Below are 16,498 nucleotides of genomic sequence, written 5' to 3' on the forward strand. Positions count from 1 at the left end.
TCTCCTGCGCGAAGATACAGCCACACACAAACTTGGTCACATCCCACGCACCCTTCCCCTAGGCTGGGGAGCCCGGCGGAAGCGGAGTGCGGAGAAGTCGACTCAATCGGCTTCCGCGAGCGCCGCTCGGCCTGGAAAGCTAGCGACCGCTGGGCGCGTTTCGCCTTGAGACCCCCAGCTCCTCGCACAGACGTGCCAGGCGCCCCGAAGGCGACGAGGCGTCTACCGCCGAGGCTGAAGGCGTCTGAGCAAGGAGGGGGGACAGCGGGGGACAAGGAAGCCAGAGAAACCCGAGAGGACAGTGGGCTTTGAAAAGCGCCGCGGGGCAGGCGCACTCTGAGCCTCCCGGCACTCCCGGCATCTGTGTTTTGTCCAGGCTCCTGCCAGGGCAAGGCATCTAGGCTTCCCGAGACGACCCTGGAAAACTGCCCTCTCCTCCCTCCGCCCGACCCAGGGCCAGGGCCAGAGAGGCTGGGCTCGGTGTCCTGCAGTCAGCGCGCGAACAGCACTCACCTGGGTCCCCGCTTGCCGTGTTGCGCCCAGCTCCTGCGCGGTTCCGCGCTCGGCGCCACTGTCCTCCCCCCCAGCCCTAGCCCGCACCCCAGCACCGCCAGGGAAGGCGTGCGTGCGAGCCCCCTGCTGCGGACAGCCTGGCGCGAGAGGGCCGCCCGGGCCTGTGCTCCCCGCCCGCGCAGACTGCTTTCCGGAACCTGGCCTGGCGCGCAGTGTCAGAGGCCCCGCGGCGGCGGCAGGCCGAACCCACAGGGGCATTAGGCCAACTCCCCCCCGCGCACGCGGAATTCTCTATTATTATTATTAAAGAATCCCCAGAACGTGTTTACGTTGAGCCGTATAAACTTCCTGCCAGGGCCTTTACCATCTATGAGAAATCGGAACCTGTTCTTGGAAAGTGGGGACACCGGAGCTGCGGGGCCAAATGGGCGGATTTTCATTGTGTGCGTGTGTTGGGGGCGGTGGGGACCGGGTACAATGTGGTTCAGATCCGAACGTGGCTAGTGTCCACGTGAATGAGAACTGGTGAGAATGTAAGTTCCTGTGGTCTTATTCTGTCCCGGTGAGTGAGCGCATTACTTGGGGCGCACGTGCCTGAGCGAGGTGTGTGCGTGAGTGGGAAGGCACGCGTGAGTCTGAGAAGGCACACAGGAGTATGAGTTTTCACTTCTGACTCTTCGTAATTTGCCGGATTTGCACGTGCACCAATGCATGCGTGTGTGCGCACGAATGAGCAAATGAGCGGGGCCGCTTGTTCCGGGAAGCCGTGTGGTTTCGGCCCCCCCAGGGCCGGCGGTTCTCACTCGCTCCCGCCCGGTCGGTGGAGCCCGAGACAAAGCTGCAGCGACCCGCCCTGAGCTTTCGTTTTCCGCCCGTGCTCGGCTCCCGCGGCTGCCCGCCCGCTCGCGCGCTTCTGGGCGAGTCCAAAAAGTCCCAGGCGCAGCGCAGTCCTTCCCGGGGCGGGGAGAGTGGGTAGGCGGTCCCTCACGGGAACAGACGCCCGCTGGCCGCGGGGACCCGTGGCCGAGCCGGCTGTGCCCGCGGTGGCCACGGCCCGGTACCCGCTGCCGCCGCTGCAGTTGCGATCTGCCACCCGGCTGTGCGCGTCCGGGGAGACCCGGGGTGTCCGCGCCTCCGAGCGGGGAAGGCGGGGAGCGGGGGTGGGGGGGCGCTGCGCAGAACGGGGCAGAGCCGCGGGCGGAGGGCGCATTAACACTTGCTCGCCAGGTTGGTGGAGGCGGGGCGGTTTTGCTGGCGGCCGCGGGGCGCCGAGGGTGGGGGCCCTTTAAGCGCCCACCGACGCTGGTCGGAGGGGGGTTGGGGGGGGAGGGAACTCCTGGAGGGTCTTAGGCCGGCCCTCAAGACGCCGCAGAGAGAAGATGCAGTGAGGGCGGCCTGGCTGGAGCCGTGGAGCCGAGCGCCACGGGTGGCAAGGGCCAAGTGCTGTTCCCCGCGGGGGCGCACGGCCGCAGGCCCCGGAGGTGGGGCCTTCCCCAAAAAACCGGCGACGGAGGTGGGGGGGCTTCCTCGTGGCCACGGCCGGGGCTGCAAAGAGGCTGCCCCTCAGCCTCCGTTGGGCTCCTTCCCTAGTGGGAGGGCGAGAGGGAAAGAGGGAGGAGAGAGAGGAGGGGGAGGAGGAGCTGGGGAGAGGGGGCTCCGCGCCAACCGCCGGCGGAGCCAGCCGCTCCTCGGGGAGGACGGGTGGGCGGGGGAGGGCGCGCCGAGGCCCGCTCCGGAGCAGTGGCCGCGGATGACGGCAGAGGTGCAGCCAGCCCCGCGCGCGCAGCCCCCTCCCCCTCGCCCTCCTCCCCCCCCTCCTCTTCCTCCTCCTCCTCCTCCTCCCGGCTCGTCGGCGGCGCAGAGCAGCGGCGGCAGCGGCGGCGGCGGCAGCAGCCACCCGATGTCTTCGGCGCCCGAGAAGCAGCAGCCACCGCACGGCGGCGGCGTCGGCGGCGGCGGGGGAGGCGGCACGGCCATGGACCCCGCGTCGTCCGGCCCGTCCAAGGCCAAGAAGACCAACGCCGGCATCCGGCGCCCGGAGAAGCCGCCCTACTCGTACATCGCGCTCATCGTCATGGCCATCCAGAGCTCGCCCACCAAGCGCCTGACGCTCAGCGAGATCTACCAGTTCCTGCAGAGCCGCTTCCCCTTCTTCCGCGGCTCCTACCAGGGCTGGAAGAACTCCGTGCGCCACAACCTCTCTCTCAACGAGTGCTTCATCAAGCTGCCCAAGGGCCTTGGGCGGCCTGGTAAAGGCCACTACTGGACCATCGACCCGGCCAGCGAGTTCATGTTCGAGGAGGGTTCCTTTCGGCGGCGGCCGCGCGGCTTCCGAAGGAAATGCCAGGCGCTCAAGCCCATGTATAGCATGATGAACGGGCTCGGCTTCAACCACCTCCCGGACACCTACGGCTTCCAGAGCTCTGCCGGCGGCCTCTCGTGCCCGCCCAACAGTCTGGCGCTGGAGGGCAGCCTGGGCATGATGAACGGCCACTTGCCGGGCAACGTGGACGGCATGGCTTTGCCCAGCCACTCGGTGCCACACCTGCCCGCAAACGGCGGGCACTCGTACATGGGCAGCTGTGGCGGCGCAGCGGCGGGTGAGTACCCGCACCACGACAGCTCGGTGCCCGCCTCCCCTTTGCTGCCTGCAACCGCCAGCGGGGTCATGGAGCCGCACGCAGTCTACTCAGGCTCCACGGCCGCCTGGCCGCCCTCGGCCTCTGCAGCCCTCAACAGCGGCGCCTCCTACATCAAGCAGCAGCCCCTGTCCCCCTGCAATCCCGCGGCCAACCCCCTGTCTGGCAGCCTCTCCACGCACTCCCTGGACCAGCCGTATCTACACCAGAACAGTCACAACGCCCCAGCTGAGTTGCAAGGTGAGTGGGGAGACCAGGGCTGTCCTAGTCCTGGGGGACTCTGACATCTGTCAGTGCACGGAACCCAGCCCCCAAACTGCTGGCCGCCGTGGGCGAGGGCTCCTTGCCACTTCTGTGGGGTGCCAACCCCACGACTCCGGGGAGGCCCCAGCTCTCCAGAGTATCTCTGTCCTGCACGCCGCCCTTTGAATGGTGGCAGTTTAGGTCCAGATAATTGTTCTCCTCTTGGGCTCCATCTCCTAGCCGCTGGTGGTCCCTAGCCTGGCCAAGAGACCCCTTTCTAACAAAAAGACTCAGACCCCGATATTCTACATCTCTTTAAGCCCTTACCCCCCTCACGCCTCATCAAGTTCCCAGGATGGAGCCCAAGCCCAGTCTTGGCCAGCTGGCTAGGCCTCCCCTGGAATCGCCACCGGAAAGCTGTGTGGACAGAAAGGAAGAGTTAGGCCCGAAGCTGCCTGGGCTGGGTGCTCAGCGGCCCAGCAGCCCAGCCTCCCAAGGAACCAAGGCTGGCTGTGGGACAGCTGAGCTGGGGGACATTTTGTAGGGATAGAGGCAGAGAGGAGCTGTGGCCAGGCCCAGAGCAAGAGTTAGAGGCGCAGGCCCCACAGACTCTCTGTTTCCGAGGATCCGGGCTTTGTGTGGCAGGTACACTCCTCCCCGCCCCTCCGAGGAGGAGATGCAGCAGAGTGCGCCCTTCGGGCCTCTCCTCTCTGCACCCACCAGCCTCTCCCGGCCTGGTTCTGAAAAGGGCGCTCAGGAGCTCAGCAGGGCCAGTCAGGGCTCAGCTGTCAGCTGCCCCTGCGAGGCAGGAGCGGGTCCGGTGGTTGGAAGGCCGGAGGGCGGTCTCTCCGCAGGGATCTCCTGGCTGGGGCTGTTTCAAACTCCCAGGCTCTGGCTGCCTCTCCACCCGCTGCGGGGAGGGAGGTGTTCTCGGAGGGGCCCTTCCCCTGGGTAAGGCTCCAGCGGCACCAGGGCCTCTGCAGGCTTTGAGGTTGGGAGGTAGATGCCCCAGGGCCCGGCACAGGCCTTGGGCTGGCCATGGAAGCGGAGACCAGACTCTCCTTGAGATCTGCTGGCCCGTGAGAGCCTCCTCACCCCTTCCCCTTCAGCCTCAGGGAGCCCCAGCCTGGAGCTCTGATGTCCAAGGCGATAGAGGCCCCCACAGTGGGCACCCAGGGAGCAGCGGTCATCCCTGGGGTCCTGGGATCTTGTGCTGGAGCACAGAGCCCAGGGCCTGGAATCTGGGGCTGCCTGGATCCGCCCGAGGCCGGAACTCTGGGAGTCTGGCACCTCGGTGGGACGTAGGGAGGCAACAGAGCCCTGCCCTGGGGCCCTGCGCTGGAGCCGGGTGGCGCTGCTTCTCCGCCTGGAGCCCTGCGTCCCTGACCCTAACTCTGCTCCCTGCCCTCCTCTTGCCTCCTTCCCAGGCATCCCGAGGTATCACTCCCAGTCCCCCGGCATGTGTGACCGCAAGGAGTTCGTCTTCTCCTTCAACACCATGGCGCCCTCGTCCATGCACTCGGCCGGCAGTGGCTCCTACTACCACCAGCAGGTCACCTACCAAGACATCAAGCCCTGTGTGATGTGAGACCACGGCGAGCAGGCCCCACCGGCCCGGGCGGCCTGGCGCAGGGATCTGGAACGCATTGCAAGAAACTGCTTTATTCTTGAGGTATAACCATAGGCAGAAGACGAGGGTTTGACCCCTACCCACCTGGATTATTTGGAAAGAAATCCCCAAGGCAAAGACGCAGCACGGCGGTCAGCACCTCCTCCCCCACTTCTTCAAAAGATTAACAAATGGTGGCTGTGGGGTCCGTCTGACCGCAGCTGTTGGTAAATAAGTATCTGGTTTTGATCCAGTCGAAGGCGGCCGAGACGGTGCTGTGTTGGGGGGACCCTCAACATCCAAACGAGAATTCTGCTGAGGCCTCTCCCCGCTTTCCCTCCAATGGCAGAAGTGGGGGAAGGTTTTCAGAAGAAAGGCCAACATGTGAGACCATCATTATCAAATACTTTATTTTTTCGTTGAGTATTTATCTTTTTATTTTTAATTTTTTTTTGAAAGAATGTCTTGGAATGCGCAAGTCTCCTCTTAGAGCCGTGTTTGGCAGGGAAGGGGGGCAAGAAATCCCATCTCCCTCCCCATCTCGGAAGCCCCCCAGCAACCACAGGTGGATCTTTGTGCGGACTTGCATTTCCGAAGCCACTGTTCCTCTTACAAAAAGAAACCAGGAGGAGCCCAGCAGCAGGGGCTCCCTGGGCCTCGCCCTCCCCTCACTCCTCCTTGGCCTTCTCGACAGCCCTTTTGGTTTTGTTTCCGATTGCATTTTGACTTTTTCCGGCGGGTGTTCGTCTCACAAGACCCAACCGACTCCCGATCTCTACTGTAAAAACGTGCTGGCGGCAGAGCAAGGGGAGCACCGCGCGGCGCGGGGACAGGGAGGCCGGTGAGCGCACGGATTCAGGATGGCGGCGAAGGCGACGCAGAAAGGTTAAGGCACTTTTTTAAACTATAGCAAGGCTCATCCTGTTATTTATTCTACTTTCTTCCCTAATAATCAAAACACCGCATCGGCTCCTCCGTTTATCAGTATTAATGGTGTAACTTTGTTGGCAATATTTGCCGCGTAGAAAATTTTTTTTTTAGAGGTCCATTGTAAATTTTTGAAACAAAGTCCAATCTGTGTAAAAACAAATTTCCATATGTTTATATAAATATATATATAAAATGAAGGACTAGCCCTTTTTTAGTATTTGGCTGCTGGGGTGCAGCGTTTGTGACACGTATTTTAAATTTCCTTCTGCACTGTATAAAATGACAATTCGAGGATGTTTTGCCTTTTGTGTATTTTTTCCTAAAAAAAGAACAAAAATAAAAATGTATAACATTTGTACATGGCCTTTAACATTGTATCAGCTAGAAATAAAATCACATGAGTATTTTATTGGGATTGGGATGGCAGAGTATCTTCTCAACCCCAGTACACGCAGACAGCGGCTTGGCCTCGCCAGCCTTTTCTTATGTAAAACGCGGACGTCTCTGAATCCTTTTTCTTCTCTCTCTCTCTCTCTCTCTCTCTCTCCCCCTTTTCTTCTTCTTTCCATCCTTCGCTTCCGACTGACGTGAGATCTGGACGTGAGGAACGATTTTTCTTGGCTTCTGTTTTTTAAGAAGAGCCCTCTGCCCCTCTAAATGTCATTTCTTGTTTGAGATACATAATCAGATGTTGAAAGAAAAACTGTGCCCCTCCTTTCCCCAGGGAAAGCCGCATAGATATAAGTATATATATGATTTTTTTGACTTTTTTTTTGGCCACCAGTGAGAGTTTTACTTGGAGTTTCAGGCTTCACTGTTACCATTTTCTAGCTGTTATAAATTATGAAACAACTTTATTTTTTTGTAGAGTTTTGTTTTTGTTTTTTGAGGGTTTTTTGTGGTTTGTTTGTTTGTTTGTTTGTTTTTGGTTCTCTATACTTGTTTTTCCCCAACTCACAAGTGAGTAAAATAGAAGTAAGAAAAAGACCACTGGTGTGAGAGCAAGGTGACAAAAACATTTCCATTCAGGAACATTTCCTCCAAAGTCACTGTGGGGGGCAACACACGGTTTAAAACCTGTGTCTCTAACGGACCACCCTCCTTCCCTACCGATTCCCGCCTACCTAAGAAAACAAACAGTAAAATCACATTGTCCTTGCGGCCATTCAGGACCCACCGCAGTTTCTCCGCGTCGTGGGGTTGCGAGCCTCTGAACCTGGTTCTTCTCAAATTTGACATTTTGGACATGAGGGTAATTTCTCCAGTGCTCTGTTACATCAAAATTATCAAACTCGCCTAGGCAATTAATGTCCCAAACTAACCGCTGTCTATAAAACCGAGATAAAGAGTACAGGAAAAGGCTGGTGACTCCATCCCTGGGGTCTCTGGTGGGCCGAAGCGACGGGGCTGGGGTCTCCCTGCTCAGCAGGCTGCCGCCCACACGCCCCTAGTCCTGCGCTCCGGGAGCATGTCTGCAGCAAGCAGCGACGGCACTGTCCCCTCTGGGGTGGACGCCACCACAGCAGCCCATCAGATCGGTGCCCAGGAAAACAAGGCCGGAGAAAATCCCGCGGGCCTCCAGTGCAGAAACCGCTCTCTGCTCGCATCCAGGCAACAGCCGCAGGCAAGAGTGGGTCTTGTCCTCCCTCCCGCGCCGCGGAGACTGAGCCCCAATTAGGACCTAGGTTCTGGGAAGTGGGGTTGATTAGGAGAAACCCAATGCCTGCCCAGCCGGCAAGCTCCCCAGTCTCCAGCAACGTCTCCAGCCTCTGCGCCCACTCTTTTGCCCCCACAGGACCGCCAGAGATCTACTGCGCGCCCGGACCAGAGACGAGCAGAGGCGAGCCCCGGCTTCCTGCTCCACTCCCCGGCGGCACCTGCGTCTCTGCGGGCTCTCCCATCGCTCCCACATCCTGGCCTGGCTGCGAAGGAGGCACGCAGAGGGGCTGGTGCAGGAAAACCGGCCAGGGACCCATAGGCTGGGCCTGGCCTCCATCTCCCAGTCTGACCCCGCGCCTGGGGATGAGAGAAAAGCCGCCCCCTCCCACCCCCAGGAAAGCTTGGCTCGGAAAGGAGGCAAAAGGGTCTCTGCAGCCATGACACTGCTGTCGCTGCTGCTGCTACTGGTGCCTCGTGGAAACTGCTTGTTTGGGTTGCGTCTTCCCCAGGGCCCGTTTCCCCTGATTTGCAAAGGGTCCAGGGGCAAAGCTCCGACCGCCTGCACAAGAATGTGCTGTGCACGTACAAGCAGCAATCTTAGAAATGTAAAGGCATTTCTGACTCTATTGCAAAACCATGTGCGCTTTGTGCATTTGTATCATTCTACCGTAGGGACATCCTAGGTAGAACTAATTCATAAAACCTGAGCATACCTCAGTGGGGGGGGGCGGTCTTGGAACAATGCAGTCAAGCTGCTCTAAGTGTATGAATCCCACCCCCCCCAATAAAATGCCTGGAGGTAGGAAGTCGCAAGGGTAATGCCACAGGATTTCTAATTGTGGATCACACATCCCAGGGACGCCAGGGTTCTGCTTGGGGAGAGGGGCTGACGTCCTGGGTGTACCCAAGCCTCAGCAGCTGGCCCATCGCAGACCCAGCAGCAGAATTGTCTTGGCGCCCTCCTCGATGCCCAGGCCCAGGCGGGAAGGAACTGCAGGCCCGGCCAGTCCTCACCCCGTGGAGCTCCCTCATGCCCACCTCTGGTCCACAACTGGCTAGAAGGCACTCCGGAAATGTGCCTCTGATGGGAAGGTGCCTGGCCCCCCTGTGCCATCAAAGCCCACCTGTCCCAGTTTTCTTCTCCCTTTGCAGCTGGAGAGCTAAGAACAGGAAGGGAGGGGGGGTGCATAAAGGCCTGGCTCCCTGCCTTCCAAGCACCCACCAGCTGGCAGCTATTCCAGAGACAGTAGAGACGAAGCTACACAGTCTCTGCCCTGCCACCACCATATCTGGGCAAGCCCTATCACCTCTGAACCTCAGTTCATCTCTAGCAATACTGACCTTATGACTTATGAAGGGCAGTGGCAAATGTCCTTAGGAGTTCTGTGGTCCCAGACAGGAATGGTCCCAAGACCCGCCCTGCTTCCCTACAGATCTGTCGAGGGTGCAGGGTGCGTGTGGGGAAGGGTGTGTGCCACACAAACGGCAAGATTCTGCACTTCCCTAGAGCCTAGACTGGAGGCTTTCCAATGAGTGCTCAGTCTGGGAGCCACGGAGCTCCCCACCTTCTAGCACCCTGCACCTGGAGAGACCCTGCCCCCTTCCCAGGAAGGACCTCTCAACCTCCAGGCCAGAAGACCCCTGAGCCCCATGACTTCATTTCTGATGGTGGTTCTCAGTGTGGAACTGCCCTCATCAGAAACACGCAGGGCGTCCACTCAAACTGCAGACTGGGGAGCATGGCATCGAGAGCTACCTGACTTGACTCTCTGGAAGTGGGACCCAGAACTCCAGTATTCACAGATTCCCAGGGGTCCTGGTGACTGCTTGAGTTTGCAGTCTCTCCCCCAGAGTTCTCTGGACTCCTGAGAAAAGCCCGGGTGAAGGAAGCTCAGCGCGGCCTCTGCTGCCCCCTCCCGCCCAGCTGCCATGGCGGCTCCACGTCCAGACATGCAGCGGACGTTCGTGCTCACCAGGCAGGCTGCATGCTGGCCACGGAAAGCCCTCTTCCCACACACCCTTCTGCCCTTCTTGGGATTCCCTTAGGGAGGTCCTAGGACTACTCCCGCCTTCCAGAGGCAGGAACCAGGCATGGACAGGGCAGGGGGCTTGCTCCAGGCACTGCTAGTAAGAGCTGGAATTTGGAATCAGACCCAAAGCCCCGTCCCTAACTCACTGTGCTTCGCGGCTCCTGGTCACCCACTTTCCTCCAGCTACCAGGCCTAGCGAAAGGGCCAACTGAAATGTGGTCCACAAGACCACGTCTGCTGCTCGTAGAAAAGGTGCAGGTCATATCCCATGGCTTTGGAATAGAGGTCTGGGAAGAAGCAATGGTAACAAGCCTCTCCAAGCATCTTATTAAAACTCCCACACCATGGAGGAAGCACGGGCCATGCGTCCCCACTGTGCTTAGGGGCTTAAGGCCACAGGGAAGTGCGCCAGGTCCTCAGACGTCCCCTGAGAAAGGGTAAGCTTTGGAAATGCCCCTAGAGCCAGCCACAGATCCGCACACGTTTCTGGGTCCTGCAGTACCTTGGCATGGTCACCGCTTGTGTGACACAAGCAGCGAGCGCTGCGTGGTCTCCGTTCAAACGGTCAGAGGCCTGGTGAGGCGGCAGCAGGTGTGGGCAGTGGGTATCCGTTAAATCTCCAGGGGTCTTCTCCAGAGTGCCTTTCCTGGGGAGAGGGGACTGTCCCTGGGAGAGAGGCAGCCCAGCGCCTTTGCCCCACCCCGGAAAGCACATTCCTGGTGGCTTCTCCACGAGGCGGCAGCGCCACCTGCTGTCCATCGTGCAGCTTGTGTTGGGACAACAGCCGACTTCCCAATAAACTCCAGGAAAACAGGTTTCTCCAGAACGTGGACAGATGTGCACAGAGGAACATGATTTTGAGGATTCAGGCCCTTTGATCTATGTTAAGGGACACATGACCTTGGAGGTGGTAAAGACTAAATATAATCTTTCCCTAATTACACAAGCGATACTGCTTATTTACAATAAACCTTGCAAAAGTGGAAAGAGGGAAGCAAGCCACTTCAGACCCTGTCCCGAGACGGCTGTGTTGGTCCCCAAAGATGTCCCCAGGCTCCTGAGAAGCAGAGAGCAAAGATTCTAGCTGACAGAGCAGGGGTCCGAGGGCACGGATTATCTTGCTGAGTTCGTGAGCTCGGGCAGGCGCTTCTTCCTCCCTGTGCCTCAGCTTCCCCATATGTGAAGCGGAGGTGACGGTGGGAGGGCGTCTTTCAAAGCACGGCTGTGCGGCTCAAGTGAACTCAAAATTAAAGGCTACGAAGGGCTGACCGGTGAAGAAACCAAGGCACCGAGAGGGAAAACATTCTGAGATCACACAGCGAGGACGTGCCAGAGCTGGATTCACCGCAAATCCTGGTGGGCACAGCTTCACCACCACATTCCTCGGCCATTAAATGATCTCTTTGGTGTCCCCCACAAGCCACTATGGCTTCCAGTTCCCCCTGAGGTCCTGGTGGTCGCCAACACATGACCCAGCAACATCTCCCCTCCGGCCAGGCTTCTCCCCGCCCCACCGTCCTCACCTGGGAAGTGGGAGTGTAACACTCCGTTCTCCCGAGGCTTGAAGGAGTTAACCCGCCCTCTGGGTCGGGAGCGAGGGTTAGTTTGCTCATAACTCAGCACCTCAGGGCCTGAGTTTATTGCTTCCAAACCATCCCAAGTGCAAAATGTCCACTTTACATGGCCACATGTCAGCTCCCATTTTAACCTTTGTGATTTATGGATGTTGAGAATAAAGGGTTCCATTCACAGGAAGGAATCCTGCCCTGTCAGAGCAACAGGAGTGTGAGCCTGTTTGAAAGATCGCCCAGGCGGTCTCTGGTGAGAAACCAGGACGATGACAAGGCCTGGCGAAGCGGTCGGAGCCCACCGGGGACGGGGGCGGGGGTCCAGAGGGGCCGTACTGCACACCAGGAACAGACGCTTTGCTGCCTCTGGTTCCTCACCGACGAAGGCCGTGGGACACGGGCCACGTCAAGCAACAGAGGCCACACTGGCTCAGCGGCCAGCACACCGTGGGCTTGCAGCGGGGGAAGGAGCTCAGTGACGCACAGATCAGATGTGAGGGCAGCAGGACGGCAGAGCGGACAGCACCCGGGGACCCGCGGCCTGGGATCCCTCGCAGGCTTTTGAAGTGAACAGGCCTGAGTCCAAATGACACTGTGCCTCTGGTGTGCCGTGGGCCTTGGGGAAACCACACCTCCCACATTCCTCTTCTAGAAAACGCCCCTGGTGGTGTCTGCCTCTCTCTACCTCAGGTGACAAGGTGAAGACACGCCACAGGCGGAGAAGGCACACAGACGACCGGCTCTGGCCTGGTCTGCCATCTGTGACACTCGGACTCGGCCTCATTACCCGCCAGCTGGGGGCCAAAGGCCAGGGGGCTCCTCTCCCTGCACCTGACCAGTTCTGTGAACAGGGATGTCCCCCAAGCGGAATGGAGAAATTTGATGAAATTACGCATTTGTTCATCTACGTATGTAATTTGTTTCTAGATTTTATGCTCGTTAATACAAATACATATAGTTTATATATGGATATCATGAGATAAACACCATCATACAACTAATTATTGATAAAGAATAAATCAACCTCCAAATTTAAAGGAGCAAAAACCATCCACTTCACCCCTGACCAGTCTGGGCACGGCTCCGTGGAAAGAGCCCTTCTCTGCCTCGGGGGAGTGTCTGCTGAGATGGCCCGGGTGGGGCTGGAGGACCCACTCCCACGGCGGTGCACCCACAAGGCTGCTAAGGGTGAGGTTGGTCCCTCTCCACCTGCGCCTGGCCCCGGGCGAGCCTGGGCTCCCTCACACCGTGGTGGCTGGGCTCCTCCAACCATTGTCCTAAGAGGCCGCAGTGACCAGTCTCAGGTTCTTCGTCCAAGCCACCAGAGCCACTTAACCGTAACCACGCTGTCCCAGAGCAGGTGGGATGCCAAGGGGGTGGACACAGACCCCTTCTCTCCACAGAAGGTGCATCAAAAAAAAAACCCTTGGGGCCACATTTTACAACTTCCACGTTCCATTTACAGCAGCTCAGTAAGGGGCACCTGCTGGCTTGGGTGGTGGAGCGCTCAACTCTGTCTCAGGGTTGTGACTTCACACCCCAAGGTGGGTGCCCAGATTACTTTTAAAAATCTATGTAAAATAGAAAACAACCCAGCAGATGTGAGCTGTTACCAGGAGCGAAGCATCAGCAGACCCCAGAAGCCAGTGCGGCCGAGGCTGCTGTCCCCTCCCTGAGCGGCAGGCAGCGTGGGGCAGGTGGGCTGCGCCCAGTCAAGAATCACACCGGGAAGTGACTGAAGTTCACCTCCCCAGCAGCCTCTTCCTCCTGCTTTTACGCATGGGGGTCATGTAAATTTGTCTGAAGGCTTCCCTGGGACACCCCCACCCCCCACTTCAAATTTTGTTTCTGAAAATGATCATCGGTCCTTCGGTTTCGGGAGTGTCTGTCCCACTCGGAACACTGGTCGGATCAAGCTGGGTAAGGGGAAATGAACCAGCCCCGCTCATTTCAGGCCGGAGAAGGCGGTATAGCCCCAGAAGAGGCGTTTGGGAAACAGAGTCCTCTACAAGCCTAGACGAGAAGAGGGGGCACCGCTCCCCAGGAAGGTCAGAGGTGCTGCAGGGAAGCAATCCTCACTGTCGCCCAAAGAGACAGAAAGGTCCATCCTCTCAAGCACAGTAAGACCACCTGGCCAAGGCTCCTCAAGTGTGGCGGGAAGGCCTCCTGACTGCTGAGGTCTGCTGTGGGGCAGGGGCAGAAGGCGTGGCGTGCAGGCTTCAGATGTACCACCCCGGGACCTGGCCACAGCTTCTCTGCTGCTCTCCCTGGACGTCTCACCCTCGCCAGCATCCTGTCACCAACGCCAGCTCTTGGTGGCTTCAGCTCTGCTGGCTCTTCTTGGACACATCTGTTCTCAGCATCCTCGCCTGCAGTCCTGTCGGCACAGGTTTCCTTCCCCTTATGCGGTGCCTGGGGTGAAGCTCGGCGGGGCCACTGGAAGACGACTGCTGAGGCTCCCAGGAGAGCGGGAGGGCCGACCAATGGCCCAGGGGCAGAGGGGCTGGCAGGCCAGATTTTTATAGAAGCTCGTGTTGAAGAGGGTACTTGTTGCATCCGGCAGCGTTAAAAAAAAATACTAACTACATAGCTGCTGAAACGTGCCAGTTACCCTGGCTGATGGCAGTATTCCTCGGGGAGCACACTGTGGAGGCTCCCAGGGATTCCGACCCAACCCAAATCGGTTGTTCTGGGGATGGGGGGAGGAATAAGTTCCTCCTTAAATTCAGGGTTTTTTTTTGTTTTTAACGATGCTTTTCCCTATCCTGACACTACTGAAGGGATAACTCACTCTCTGGCATTATCCCCAAATTCCTTCATATTTCATGTTTCGACACCGGCTAGCCGGAGTTTACTTGTACGTGTAGTAGGACGTGGCGGCTGCGGCACCTTTTGAAACAGCAGCCGGCAGGTCTCGTCCCGTCTTCCACGAACCCCTCCTCCGTGGGCGGCTCCTCTTCTGTTCCAGCTTCCCACTTGCTTCTGCGCCTTCTGTTCCGCCGCGCTGCTGCAAGCGCTCGCAGGCCGGGCTGCTGTAGCTTCTGGCGTCCGAGGACCGCGCGTGGCCGCCCACCCGCACAAGCCCCTCGGAAGTCCGCTGCTGGGATCCCGTCAGGGACATGATGTCTACGCACAGGGAGAACCACTATCTTTACAGTATCGAGTTCCCCCAGCGAGAACCCAGCACGTCCTTGAATTCAGACCTTTCCCCCTTTTCAGCAAAATTTTATCATTTTACCCGTCTGAGCCCAGGACAGCTCATTAGGTGTACTCCCAAATTCTTACTAGTTTTTGTTGCTACTGCGTTAAAAAGTTTTCATTAAGTCACTGACACTGTTGGGGAAGGCGACAAATTTATAGACTTTCACTGGTTTGGACTCTGAAGACTTCAACACAAAGTCCAATCTTTCTTTAGCTAAAGGTGGTTTTACCTCCTACACTGTTCGTACTTCTGTTCCCTGCACACTGTGAGCATCCTGTGCCTTCAGCTTCCAGCTCATTCTGCGAGCATCGATTCTGGCTTCGGCGGGACTAAGTTTATGACATTTCTTATTTCTAAGAACTGTTTTCCTTACAGTTTATTCTCTTTTTAATGGATAAGACAATCTTCAAATCAGCTTCTGATTCCCGTACGGGCAAGGGTTGACTACTGCTTCGAGATGCTGCCTGTCCTCAGGGGACGGGGGACTCTGGCCTGTGCTCCCATCTAGAGGCGGCCCTCCTCAAGAGTGCACAGGCGGCTTACCGCAGACCTGGCTGGGCACCGCCTCCTGCGGTAGGGACTCCTGGAGCAGCAGGCCGGGCCTCAGCTTCCGTTCTCTGGCCTTCTTGCTGGAGGACTTCCTTCTCTTTTCTCTACGTCACACCTTCTAGTACAAATTTCAATGTTATACCATGCATTTGCACATTTCAAAAATATCTTCACCTATCCCCGAGCAGGAAAGGGCAAAAATTCACTCAACTTTTTTTTATAGAAACGTGAAAACCAGTTTCTGAAAATTTTCAGGAGTACAGAGCAGGTGCAGCCTGGAACTTGCTTGCTTCAAGGCGTCCGTCTTTTTTTCCTACGTGCTCTTCCTTCACACCTCCTGTAACAGGTTTGTGTTGCTGTGCTGTTTACTCACCGGTATTGTGGACTGTACGTTTTCCAGAAATGGGCCAAATGGTTTCTCCTCGGGTTCTGCTTTCTCACTGTGTGGGCACAGACTTCCCTCTCCTCAAACGGGAGGGGCTGCTCCCAGCTGTGATCTAGTCAGCTGGGGGCGGGGGGGGGCAGGGCTCGGGTTCTCAGGCCTGGGAACAGAAGTGGGTCTGGGGAAAAGCCCATACGCCAAGACCATACCCTGCCTCCCCCGAGGCAGAGAGGGCTCTTCTCCGAGGCCCTTCTAGATGGTGTGCCCAAGAAAAGCCCCTCACAAACATGCTCTCCTGCAAGTTCAGGGCTGCTGCCTCCCCTGCCCACCTCCACTGGTCTCGACACTCTGTAGTCTGGGAAGTGGCTCCAGGGCCATCGCCACCATCACGGATACCCAAATCTTGGGAACAAAAAGCCAGGTCACTGAGTGCCTGCCTTCTACTGTGAGTGCTCGTCCTGGAGGCCCCGAGAGACTGACTCCAGGCTGTCCACAGCAGGCAAGGAGGGAAGGCGTGCAGGCCGGTACACTTGAGATACTTACATTTCAGGTGCTTGGATCTTGGGTTTTGCTCATACTAAACTATTTCCCACAAATACAAAAACGATGAATTCATTCAGATGATGTGTATATCAATATATCTGGATGATTCTGGGCTAATAATCTGTCCAGATGGACAGCAAAGTCAAGCAAGTTGGCCTAAATGGGAGGGATGATTCAACAGCCTGAGGGAGGCTGGTGTCGGGCACAGGTTGTGCTCCCAGTGCTGCGATCAGGCAACGCTCCTCCCTCTCTTGGCTCTGATGACCTGTCCGTCCATGTCTCCCGTTTTTCCTGGGCTGCTGTGTACCTGCCAGGTGCCCTGACAGCTGGAGCATAGTGCGGGGTGAACAAGACAGCCACAGACTCATTTCCTGATCTCCTGGAGTACCACTCTAATGGTGAAGGATCAATGATAAAGTCAACAAAAACTAAACCAGAATATGTCAAGTGCAGGAAAAAATTATGAGAAGAAAACAGTAACAACAACAAAAATCAAGGCAAACACCCCCTCCCCCCAAAAACAAAGAATTAGATGACCAGATTCGGGCTTTGATGTCTGAGCTAAGTGCCGGGTGACAAAACGAAATCAGCCATGCTCATGGGGGAGATGGTTCGGGCAAAGAAAAGTGGT

At 57.6% G+C, this 16,498-nt stretch overlaps 1 protein-coding gene across 1 annotated transcript; it reads left to right on the top strand.

The window, feature by feature from the left end:
• The first annotated feature begins 955 nt into the window (after positions 1–955).
• FOXF1 (forkhead box F1) lies at positions 956–6,292 on the top strand. Its single transcript, XM_004754062.3, has 2 exons — positions 956–3,392; positions 4,823–6,292. Exons 1-2 carry the CDS (start codon positions 2,264–2,266, stop codon positions 4,981–4,983), a joined length of 1,290 nt encoding a protein of 429 aa, XP_004754119.2. The 5' UTR covers positions 956–2,263; the 3' UTR covers positions 4,984–6,292.
• The last annotated feature ends 10,206 nt before the right edge of the window (positions 6,293–16,498 follow it).

Source organism: Mustela putorius, unplaced genomic scaffold (genome assembly GCF_011764305.1).
Source record: "Mustela putorius furo isolate JIRA1106 unplaced genomic scaffold, ASM1176430v1.1 tig00000174_pilon_pilon_pilon, whole genome shotgun sequence".
NCBI lineage: Eukaryota > Metazoa > Chordata > Mammalia > Carnivora > Mustelidae > Mustela > Mustela putorius.

Coding starts and splice junctions, on each gene's coding strand:
- FOXF1 (XM_004754062.3), top strand. CDS start 2,264: ATGACGGCAGAGGTGCAGCCAGCCCCGCGCGCGCAGCCCCCTCCCCCT. Junction 3,393..4,822: donor CGCCCCAGCTGAGTTGCAAG/GTGAGTGGGGAG, acceptor CCTCCTTCCCAG/GCATCCCGAGGTATCACTCC.